General features: G+C 45.7%; 1 protein-coding gene across 1 annotated transcript in view; it reads left to right on the top strand.

The window, feature by feature from the left end:
- LRWD1 (leucine rich repeats and WD repeat domain containing 1) overlaps window positions 1-12,472 on the top strand; it is a 117,685-nt gene that overhangs the window by 73,877 nt on the left and 31,336 nt on the right. The window contains exons 8-9 of the mRNA XM_030185862.1: window positions 4,654-4,780; window positions 5,636-5,730. Of these exons, the coding sequence (XP_030041722.1) occupies window positions 4,654-4,780; window positions 5,636-5,730 (222 nt within the window). The remainder of the gene's footprint in view (window positions 1-4,653; window positions 4,781-5,635; window positions 5,731-12,472) is intronic.

Genomic DNA, 12,472 nt, shown 5'->3' with positions numbered 1-12,472 from the left:
AGAGTGGCAGAATTCAAAAAAGCATGGGATGAACAGAGAGGATCTCTAATTAGAAAATAAATTATATAAAAATCAAAACTTAAGGGTTGCATATGTGTTTACATGTTTAGTGGTGCTTAGATGGCAACTCTGGCTGCATCAACTAAGGCCGGTGCTGAGCTGAGGAGTAGCCTAGCGGTTAGTGCAGCGGGCTTTGGTCCTGGGGAACTGGGATCGATTCCCGCTGCAGCTCCTTGTGACTCTGGGTAAAGTCACTTAACCCTCCGTCGCCCCAGATAGATCGCTTTGGATGTGGTTGCAAAAACTGTAGAAAAAAAAAAGCTGTGTTGTACAGTCTCTGAGTCCTACATATGGCGATCTGGTTTAGGGTGGGTGGAGAGAGCTTCGATGGAAACTCCAGTGGTTTAGAATGTGAGGACAGTGATGGGCAGACTTTTATGGTCTTTGTCCCGCAAATGACAAGACTATTTTGGATAGGCTTTGACGTCAACTCCATTAGTTGGAACATAAGGACAGAGCCAGGTGGACTTCAAAGGTCTATGTCCCAGAAACACCAAAGAAAGACCATGATCAAGTAAATAATGCCCATTGTTGATTTAAATCTTGAATTGATAATGAATGTACCTTTTGGGTAGGCTGGATTTGGACTATTCAGGTCTTTATCTGCCATCACTTACTATATTACTATGTAAGGTGGACCCTAGCATCAGGTAGCTATGATTCGGATTCTTCCCAATGTGCATCACTTTGCATTTGTCCACATTAGATTTGATCTGCCATTTGGATGCTCAGTCTTCCAGTTTCCCATATTCTTCCTGCAATTTTTCACAATCTGCATGTGTTTTGACAACTTTGAATAGTTTTGTGTCATCTGCAAATTTAATCACCTCACTCGTTCCATTTTCTAAATTATTTATAAATACTACTACTACTCATTTCTATAGCGCTACTATTTATTTATTTATTACATTTGTATCCCGTGCTTTCCCACTCAAAGCAGGTTCAATGCGGCTTACATAGTAATTGGGATTACAAAGTATTGGTGGAGAGAAATAAGTTGAGTATTATCGGAGTAATAAAAGAAATAGGAATGTAGGAATGCAGGGATGAGGGGAGTAGGAGAAGTTTGAGCAAGGGTAAGTGAGCAATTGGAGGGTAGATGTACACAGTGCTGTACACATTATATGTAGGTACTTTTTCTGTCCCTAGAGGGCTCACAATCTACGTTGTACCTGGGGCATTGGATGGTAAAGTGACACCCAGGGTCACAAGGAGCACCAGTGGGAATTGAACCCAGGTTGCAGGATCAAAGCCTGTTGCACTAACCATTAGACTACTCCTCCAATATGTTAAATAGCACTGCACTATTCACCTTCCTCCATTGAGAAAAACGGCCATTTAACCCTACTTTCTGTTTTCTGTCCAATAACCATTTCCTAATCTACAGAATGACATTCAGGCTTATTTTCGAAAGAGAAGGACACTCATCTTTTGTCACAAATCGGGAGATGGACGTCCTCCCAGGGTCGCCCAAATCGGCATAATCGAAAGCCGATTTTGGGCATCCTTAACTGCTTTCCATCGCAGGGACGACCAAAGGTCACGGGGGCATGTTGGCACCGTAGCGAAGGCGGGACTGGGGTGTGCCTAACACATGGGCGTCCTCGACCGATAATGGAAAAAAGAAGGGCGTCCCTGACGAGCACTTGGTCGACTTGGTCCATTTATTTTACGACCAAGCCTCAAAAAGGTGCCCGAACTGACCAGATGACCACCGGAGGGAACTGGGGATGACCTCCCCTTACTCCCCTGGTGGTAACTAACCCCCTCCCACCCTAAAAAAAAAAAAAGTTTTTAAATATGTTTTGCCAGCCTCAAATGTCATACCCAGCTCCATCACAGCAGTATGCAGGTCCCTGGAGCAGTTTTAGTGGGTGCAATGCACTTCAGGCAGGTGGACCCAGATCCATCCCCCCCCTACCTGTTACACTTGTGGTGGTAAATGTGAGCCCTTCAAAACCCACCAGAAACCCACTGTACCCACATGTAGGTGCCCCCCTTCACCCCTTAGGGCTATGGTAGTGGTGTACAGTTGTGGGGAGTGGGTTTTTTTTTCTTTGGGTGGCTCAGTACACATGGTAAGGGAGCTATGCACCTGGGAGCAATTTGTGAAGTCCACTGCAGTGCCCCCTAGGGTGCCCGGTTGGTGTCCTGGCATGTCAGGGAGACCAGTGCACTACGAATGCTGGCTCCTCCCAAGACCAAATGGCTTGAATTTGGTTGTTTCTGAGATGGGCGTTCTCAGTTTCCATTATGGCCGAAAATCAGGGACGACCATCTCTAAGGTCAACCTAAATTTCGCGATTTGGGCGTCCCCGACCGTATTATTGAAACGAAAGATGGACGCCCATCTTGTTTCGATAATACGGGTTTCCCCGCCCCTTCACCGGGACTTCCGAGGACGTCCTCAGGAAAACTTGGGTGCCTTCTTCGATTATGCCCCTAATTGCCTCCTATCCCATGACTTTTTAATTTTCTCAGAAGTCTCTCTCATGAAGAACTTTGTCAAAAGCTTTCTGAAAATCTAGATACACTACATCTACCAGCTCACATTTTATCCATATGTTCATTTATTCCTTCAAAGAAATGAAGACTTCTCTTGACTGAAACCATGCTGGCTCTAAGAAGATGACCAATCTTGTGGAAGTGGATGCAGTGCTTTAAGGACCCTCACAACCGTTGGATGGAAGCGCTGTTGAAACAGTTCTTTGAAGTGACAGCTCTGGCCTTTCAGGTGGCGGTCCACAGGGAATATGTGACCTGAGCCTATTTTTGCTAGGCAAAATAGTTGCCATAGGGGTCCTTGTAGGGTTCCACACGAGGTCTCAGAAGCAGTGTAATTTCTTGAGATGGGGATGAGCTACCTGGTGGACACTCTTTATGATCTTATTAGAATTACGGCTAAGAGTATGGTTCTGCTATGTTTCACCTGCCCTTTCCTATAGCTTAGGAGCTGGTTGGCAGTACCAGTACCAGCAGATTGTGCTTAAAAGGCAAGTACCTATTTGGACAAGACTTGAAATAGCTGGTTATAGACCTGGGAGGGTCCCTAGGCTATTAGAGGATCATCACAAAGCATTGTCCTTGTCTCAGCCAGGTATAGAGTCTTGAAAGAGGGAAGAAGTTATCGTCTAGGAAGGGTCAATGGCTCCTAGCAGAATAGACAGTGATCTAGGTGGGCAATTCTGTCAGGGGACTCAGTGCTGGGGGCTGTGGCAGTGCCTGAGGTGCAAAATGACCACTGAAGCCCATTTTCCAGTTCCACAAATGGGAGGATTTTTAAAATATATAAATTCATAAATAAAAAATGTGAGGAAAACAGAAAAAAAAACTTTGACCAGTCTTCCCCAATATTGAACAATGCTAGTAAAGGCCTCCTCCATCATACTCCACTCTCCTGGATCCAATAGGTTTCTGCTAAAGAAGTCTGCTTGCATATCTACCCCAGCCACCAAGAAAGCCAATAGGTGCCTCTCTGCCCAACATATGAGCATCTCTTCTGACACCTGCTGACTCGTGGTGTCGCCTCAGCACTTGACGGATACCACCGCTATTGAATTTTCTGAGAGAATTCACACAGCTTGTCCTTGGAACACCCTTTCTTCCAGATGGTTGATCTTCAGGAATGCCTCCTGCTCCAACTAGCATCCCTGAGCCACTTTGCTCAGTCAATGAGCCCCCCAAATCACTCAAGCTGGCATCCATCAATAGCAGGATTCACTCCAGCAACTCCAAGTCCATTTCCTGTTCTAGATTGTCCAGCCACAGACACAAGGACAGACTGCTTCTCACCTCATCTAGGAAGGGCAAAGGGACCTTCAGATCCTTTATCTGGGGAGACTACCTGGACAGTAGGGACTTCTGCAATGGGCACATGAGAGTCTTGGCCCATGACATGAGCTCTAGCATTGTTTCCATGAATCCCAGAACTTGCAAATGATCCCAAATTTTGGGTCTCACATTCCTGGGCACAGCCCTGATTTGCACCTGCAGCTTCTGTCTCCTCCCCTCAGGGAAAGAGGCATTGCCCTGCTGAGTGTCAGAGCTCAATCCTAAGTACTCTACTGTATGAGACTAGACCAGCTTGCTCTTGGAAGTGTTGACCACCCATCCCAACTCCTGTAGAAAGTGAACTGCCCACCCCAACTCCTGTAGAAAGTTGATCACCCAATCTGCAACCTCTCTGTTCTCACTTTAATTCATCCCTGTTTGGATGATTGATTGATCCAGGTGAAGTTATAAACTCCTAACTTCAGTGTGGCTGCCACCACTACCATCACCTTGGAGATTGTTCTTGGTGCCGTGGCCAGCCTGAACAGTAGCACATGGAACAGAAAATGTTGCCATTTATAGGGTAAGGGCTGTGGGTCAGTGGCTCTCAGTCTCTAACTGGCAGAAGAGCATATACCCATACATTTGGACCAGTCTGGAGGTATTTATGGAAAGAAAATTAGCTGGTAAAATCTAATTTCTCCTTTGTAATTAATGCACAGATGGGCCTCTGGGGCTGATCATTTTACAGCAGTATCCCCATTTCTCCAGTGGTTTCGCTATAGTAATGAATATCCTTGTATTGTTTTCTATTTCTTGTAGGAGGTGATTCACCTGGAACCACTCCATTTTCTCCAGAGTCACAGTAGAGAGAACAGCCGTGAGGATTTTAAGACCCAGCTGTGGTCCTGTGCCTTTCAGCCATGCTTAGGAGACAGCTTTGGGAAAGGTGAGCAGCTGAGGTGGGGAGTTAAAGCAGAACTTTGGTATGTATCTGTGTGTGTGTGTGGTGGTGATGTCCCAGATCTTTAGAGAAAGATGAGTGGTAGCCGTGTTAGTCCACTTTTAAAGGTAATCAATAGAAATAAAATAAAACATTGAAAAGAAAATAAGATGATACCTTTTTTTATTGGACATAACTTAATACATTTCTTGATTAGCAAATGTTGGGTAGATGACTATAGTTACCAGCTGGTGTAAAACTTCTAAAGTCACCTTGGCTGGTCCAACTGATAAAATGTGACAAGCAATGCTTTTGTTCCTGGAAACATTCGGTAATCGGTGACTTTTGAAGTTTTACACCAGCTAGTAACCATTGCCCCTGAGGCAGCCTGTAATTCTGGTGAAACATGGCCATGTCGAGCACTGTATGTTAAATTCCTGGGAGCTGTTAATTTACTAATAAAGACTGTTTTTCACAAGGTCTGCCTTTTGGTTTTATCTTCCACATTGGACTTGGTGGACCACCTGCCTTGTTCTTTTCTGACTCCAGACCTTTAGAGGGCAAAAATGGCGACTTAAGAATAGCGTGAGGGCAGTGGAGGAGTGGACTGCATGCTCATTATTCTGCACTGCTGTTCCTCAGTCCTACTGCAATGTGGGGAGCACAAAGGAAGGATCATGTCAAATTAAGAGAACAGGCAGGGCACTATCTCTCTGCAGTCACACTCTTCTGTGGCTGAACTAGACATTAAAAATGCCAGTGTAGTGTTCCTTATTCCCAGTGCCCTACTCTCTTGTTATGGATGTAGTGAGTAGGGCATGGAGTTACTTAAATGTGTTTGGTTTTTTTCTTCTTTTTAAGAATCTGTGACTGTGGCAACTTGTGGTGGAGACTCCGTCTGTGTAATAGACTGTGAGACGGGGAAAGTGCTGAAAAAGTACAAAGTGGCCAAAGAGGTGAGATTTGTGTTTTTGGTTTTTTTTTCTTTTCAACCCTATGGAAGTTGGAAAGAATTATACAAAAGGGGTCAAGAAATGTCTGTCTGGGGGCAAAATACCTCTCCACAAATTTAACCGATTGAGATAAAATTTGGCATGAGGGAAAAATGGGCAAGAAGACACATCAAGTTCAAAAATGGGCCAAATCTCCAGAGAAATAAAACTCCCCCCCCCCCCAAAAAAAATATATGTCTCAATGCATGTTTATAAGAAAAGAATTCCAGTTTTTGTAACATAGAAACTTACATCTAGTGAAACATGAAAGAAAGTCAAGGCAACAGCGGTGAACAGCACGTTCAAGTATCTTGGATAGGAAAGGGTGGGGGGAGATGGGGCGATAGTTGGAAAGACAGGTAGGGTCCAATGAAGGTTTTTTAAGGAGTGTTTTGACTACGGCATGTTTGAAGGCATCGGGAACCGTCGCAGTGGAAAGTGAAAGTTTGAGGATATGACAGGTAAAAGGGATGAGAGTAGGAGAGAGAGTGTTAAGCAGATGGGTGGGAATAGGATCAGAGGAACAGGTATTTAGTTTCAAGGAGGAAAGAAGATGTGTAGTTTCCTCTTCAGTGATTTCAGAAAAGGAGGCAGGGGTTGGAGGGTTGAGAGAATGGACTAAGGGAAGGAGAGGTGGACGTGACCTGGTTGAGAATTCAAGTTTAATCTTGTGAACCTTATCATGAAAGTACTCAGCCAGAGTCTGGGGAGAAAGTGAAGGGGGGGGGGGTTGGAGGTGAAGGAACTTCGAGGACAGAGTTCAGTGTGGCGAAGAGACGTCGAGGGTTTGAGCCAAGAGAATTTGTCAACTGGATGTTAATAGTCCTGTTTGGCAAGTAAAAGAGCAGACTGGAAGGAGGTCAGCAAGAATTTGAAATGTATGAAGTCAGCATGGGCACGGGATTTCAGCCAAAGGCGTTCGGCAGAGGAGTACTGTTAATGATTATTGGGGTTGTCTATATATAAGTAGCAAACCCTGGGGAGGGTGGGTAGAACTATAAGTTTCAGTGATTCAGCCAACTCCCCTATCAAAAAATGTTCTCTAGAAGTGGCAAGCAATGACACAGTTTGATAGAAGAATCACATTCTGCTGGAATCTATCTTTTCTCATTTAAATCTAAATATCCCCAATAAATATACTAGTTTCTTTAATTTAACTGCAAATTAAACCAGTTGTAAGACTAAAGCTACTTTCTTACCTAGGACTAGCAATGGAAAATAAACCTTGCAGAGCTTGTCCACAGTACAGTAGCCAAAGTTAGAATACTACAGCAAGTGTTAGCAGTGTAAAGGACAAGAAACAGTTAGAAAGGCCCTCTACTATCAGAGCGAGGTAGAAAGGGAGAGAGAACTTTTTTTTTTCTTTTTTTGGGGTCTAGGTTAGACGACAGAGCAGTACACCACAGTATAGATTCACGGTCAACACAAATTAACTAAGCAATAAAAGTCTAGAGAATAGATATATTGTAATCCACGGGACACTGCCAGATTTGTAATCCACAGGCTACCTCAATTTCCTGGATCTCCCAGTTTGCCAATCCTCTCACAGGGAGAAACCAGGTCAGTCACTTCTGCTTTCTTCCCCTTCTGGCCCCCAATGGATACACCCAGCTCTGACCTAGGCGGCCGCCTAGGCTTCAGCTAAGACGCTGGTTTTACTAGGCTCCTCTATCCGCCCCTTTCTAGCTTCTGATCAGTGCTCGCAACTGCAGCTCCTCCAGCTGCTTGGGTCTCTGAGCACTTTTCCAAGTCCACCCTTAATTCCAGGGCAATAGTCACTCTCAGTCTGAAGGGCATCCCCACCCCCGTTTCAGCCTTCCTTTCTTCCCCTTCCCCTTATGGGGAGGGAAGGCACTTGGGTCCCACCCTCCTCATCAGCTCCAACACCTGACAACCACCCACCCGCCCCCAGGTGAAACTTTCACCTACTGTTAGAGTGCTGCTGTAGCCACTTCTTCCCTCCTTTCATCAAGTCAAAGAACCATGTTGCCATGAGCCCTTTCAGCTGCCCACCTTTGACTCGAGCTAGAACAGGAAATGTCCATGGGCTCTCCCTCTGGGATCTCCTCTCTCTCTAACCATCCTCCACCTTCCCCTGCCTGCCAGTCCATGGGCTCCTCTACCACACCTCCTCCCAGCTGTCTCTCCTCCTCCTCCTCCTCCTGATCACCTCCACCCAGCTGTCTCCTATCATCCTGATCAAGCCCCTTCAGATCCTCCTCATTTCCCCTAGGATTCTGGGACTTGTAGTGTGGGTAGCACTTCCTGGTCCTACCCGGTGCTTCCCTCAAAAACTGCTGGGACTTGTAGTCTTTTGATCCCAATAACCTCAATGGAGATGGAGACAAGCTGCTCTCCCGAACTGGCCTGGATATTTTGGTTCTGGACCTTCTGGCCCTGTTCTCCTGTGGGGATTTTGGGTACAAAAGGGACTTTCCTCTTCCTGGTCCTTCGGATTCCCAATCCATGCTCCCTGCCTGATCACAATATATATATACTAGGTAGCTAAACCTATAGCCAGACAGTTGAGACATTTAAGAATAAAAAAGTCAGAAAGCAGTTAGCAGTATTGTGATTCAGGTCCAGCACATGGATGGAAATGCTTCAAAGTAGGCTTTGTTTCACTATGCAGACACCAGCCCCCTCCTGCTATGAGGTGATTGCTTTCTCAGTGATTCAACCAACTTCCCTATCAAAAGATGTTCTCTAGGAGGAGCAAGCAATGCCACAGTTTGACACAACAATCAAATTCTGCTAGAATCTAACTTATCTCCTTTAAATCCAAATATTCCCAATAAATATTGCAGTTTCTTCAATGGTTGTCTAGGACCTGATGTTTGCAGTGTTGCCTTTTCGTAGGTGGGGTTGCTAGGATGTGATCAGTTTACTATGTAGCAGGGGCGTATCTGAGTTTCGGCGGTAGGGGGGGCAGGGGCTAGAGTGAGGGGGCACATTATAGCCCCCCCCCGGCTGCCGCCGCCTCCCCCCTACCGCCGTTAACCCTCCCTCCCTCCCTCCGTCACCTACCCCCGAGGTCCGCTTCCTCCTGCCGGCTTTTTAAAATATTGCTTCAGCTGGCGGGGGACCCCAACCACCCGCCAGCCCAGCCGCGGTCTTCTTTAACTTCTTCATCCTCGTCGTGCTGTGAAAGCTGCATGCATCCTTAGTTCCAGTTGGACGGAGTCTGACGTCGCAGCATGTATATGTGTGTGTTACAGAATAGAAGTGTAAGGTTTATCCTAAGTAGAGGAGTGTGGTAGCCGTGTTAGTCCACTCTTAAGGTTATCAATAGAAATCAAACAAAATAAAACATGGAAAAGAAAATAAGATGATACCTTTTTTTTATTGGACATAACTTAATACATTTCTTGATTAGCTTTCGAAGGTTGCCCTTCTTCCTCAGATCGGAAATAAGCAAATGTGCTAGCTGACAGTGTATATAAGTGAAAACATTCAAGCATTACTATGACAGTCTGACAGGGTGGGAGGATGGGGGTGGGTAGGAGGTATGCATGGGGACATCAAAGCATATCATTGATGTCCTAACAGGATAGGTGTGGATAGGTGAGGGGAGGGTGACCAACAGAGAAATACAGCTTTATGGTTTATAATGGGCTAGGAACCCCAGATCGGAGTTGCCAGGGTTGCGGTCTTCCCGCAACACTGGGCGGCTTCTCTTGCAGCAGTTGCGGCAAAAGTTTGGCGGCTGCGGGGGTGCGGGTTTGGGCTCTTCTCTGTGGCCGCTGTGTGCTTTTTTTTCCGGGGCTTCTATTGGTCCAATTTGGTCCAATAGAAGCTTTCCCTGGGCTTCTATTGGTCCAATTTGGTCCAATAGAAGCTTTTCAGGGACGTGTCGACGTCAGGGACAGGGTTAACAATGTCAGGGGTGACGCGGGGAGGCGGGGTTTGTGACGCAAGAGGCGGGGTTTGTGGCGCGAGAGGCGGGGTTTCTGACGTGAGAGGCGGGGTTTGTGACGTGGGAGGCGGGGTTTGATTTTGGGCGTTTTTTGGGCAGGTTTTATGCTGATTTTGGGCTGGGAAAATTTTTCCCATCTGGCAACCTTGCCCCAGATCCTTGTTAAGTCCTTTCTGTTGGGTGTTCAAATATTCAATCATTCTGACTTCAAAGGTCTTACGTTCTTGTATGGTTTTAAAGTTACCTGTCAGGATTCTCACTGTGAAGTCACTGGTACAGTGTCCTGGTCCTGTAAAATGCTGACCAACAGGGGTGGGAGCCCTACTGGCACCAGTATTGTTCATGTGATGTCTATGTAAATTGAATCTTGTCTTAAGCATCTGGCCTGTTTCTCCAATATAGCATCCTTCGTTACATTTGTGGTATATATCATTCAGTGTAAAAAATGTAATGAAGGATGCTATATTGGAGAAACAGGCCAGATGCTTAAGACAAGATTCAATTTACATAGACATCACATGAACAATACTGGTGCCAGTAGGGCTCCCACCCCTGTTGGTCACCAAAATCTAAAGAAATGTAATTTTGGCTTACCCTTTTCCATACATAGCTTCCAACCCCATTGCCAGCCCAAACAATTCTGCCTAGAGATGCCTTTGGCGTAGGATGATTTTATAAGAGGTATTTTATGTATGTTGTAATAACTGTAATCCCGGTAGCAAACCTTCAGGGGTGGTAGGCTCCCTTTAGCAGTCCACAAATAAAGTCCTTTCAGAAAACACAGCTTTTAGTTCCCAACAGTTTATTTCCCCTCCTCCACCAAATCTCAGTTCAAGGAGTTAAAGTCCCATTCCGTTTCCAAAATAAAGCAACAAGAAAAAAACTTCCCTTTAAATCCAAGTTCTCCCCCAGTTCAACAGCCTGGGTTTCAGTTTTAAAAGTCTTTCCGCTTGGGTGGTTGCAGAATGGCAGTACACCGCCCACAACACAGCTAATTGACTCCTGTGACCACCCACTGCCTTCAGTCCCTGCAACTCTGCCCCAAAGTACAATTACAGTCCATGTCCACTGGCTCCTCCAAACCTGGTGTGTTGGTCTCTCCCTCTCCTTCCTCCAAACACTCCATTAACTCTGCCTCTCTGCTAGGCTGTTGGTTGGAGACCTCCTCCCCCTCCCAGGTGGAAGGAATCTTGTACTGATTTCTAACCCAAGGGTATTGAGCTTTGTCATCCCTGCTCCCCCTTCTGGCCCTCGCCTGCCATCGCAGCTGCTCTCTCCAGTCCTTTTCTCCCTCCCTTCCACGTGGGGGCCATACCGGGTTTCGGGACCTACCACCCCGATCCCTTCTCTCAGGGCCTTCTGGGGAATGTAGTCTGGCCCCATACCTCCTCCTGAGCTGCTTAGACCCTCCAACCTCCTTACAATGTATACTGGCATATACATGAAAAAAAGCATGATAAAATTACCCCCAAGTCAAACTCTCATCTACCTTCCCTGAGGCTACAACAGCTTCCTCAAGTGCCAACTGCTGCTTTATACAGCATGGTCTCCACTATTAAATTGTATCTTCAAAGTATTGCTAGCTGATAATTTGTGCCTCCCCAGTATTGCTGCTGCTAGTGAGGCAATTCATTAACATAAAAGAGGTCTTCAACTTTCCTTTTCTCTGATGCATCACCTTTAGAGACCTGTGAGCTTCAAGGATCTCTCAGTGGTGTGTGCTGCTGCTGAGCTAAGTCTGTAGTCTGAAGCAGATGGTGGCCATTTCATTGACTCACTGTGAGTCTGTCTGCTTCCTCTGACTGCCAACAGTTCTTCAAGGTGGACTTCCCCACCAATTCAGAAAATTAAATCTTGAGGCACCAGGGACTCAGCATAAGTGTTTCTCTCAGCAGAAAGCCAGAGCAGAGGCAAAAAAACAAACCTACTGCATGATCTTTTCTTGTAGACAATCCAGGCCGGGGTTGAACTCAAAAGAACACTTAACCATACTGGGTCAGACCAATGGTCCGTCTAGCCCAGCATCCTGCTTCCAACAGTGGCCAATCCAGGTCACAAGTACCTGACAGAAACCCAATTCGTGGCAACGCTTCATGCTACCAAATCCCAGAGCAAGCAGTTTGTTTCCCATGTCTGTCTCAATAGCAGACTATGGACTTTTCCTCCAGGAACTCAGTTATAAAGCTTCAGGACTCCATCTTGTCTGTTTTTGCTCCCCAGAATCCCCTCTTCACCAAGCAGACCACAACCTTCTTTAGAACAGTTAAAGATTCAAAACCTACCTCTTTTTGAAGGTGTTCCATTGTCCTTTGCTGCCTCATACATAGGCTCTGGCATCACTTTGCTCTGAGATTACTCCCCCCCCCCCCCCCAATGTGTCTCCCTACCCCTCTTTTCTATTATGATTATTGTAAGTCTTCCCCTTTCTCTTTTTCTCATCTCTCCTTATATTAGTCTGTACGCTGCTTAATTGGTTTTACTGATAGGCGGAACAGCAAGTTCTTAATAAACTTGAAACTTGATATACGAAAAAGTCCTTTCTTCTTAACCATTGCTTAAAAATCCAGAAGAGGGTTTCCACCAAATCTCCCATTTTCCATGTTTAAAATGTATTTACTCTGGTTTTAAATCAGGGAACAAGGAGGTTGAATGGTATGCTCCAGGTGTCAAAGTGAGTGGGAAGAAAAATGGAGCCGTACATCAATCACTGCTGCCCCAAGTTAGACAATGTTTTCTTCTGTACTGTTCTTGGTGTAAACCTTGATCTTGCCATTCATGTTATGGCTTTGG

The sequence above is a fragment of the Microcaecilia unicolor genome, chromosome 13 (genome assembly GCF_901765095.1).
Source record: "Microcaecilia unicolor chromosome 13, aMicUni1.1, whole genome shotgun sequence".
Lineage (NCBI taxonomy): Eukaryota > Metazoa > Chordata > Amphibia > Gymnophiona > Siphonopidae > Microcaecilia > Microcaecilia unicolor.
Note: the sequence above shows the minus strand (reverse complement) of the source record. Positions and strands in the feature narration are given on the sequence as shown.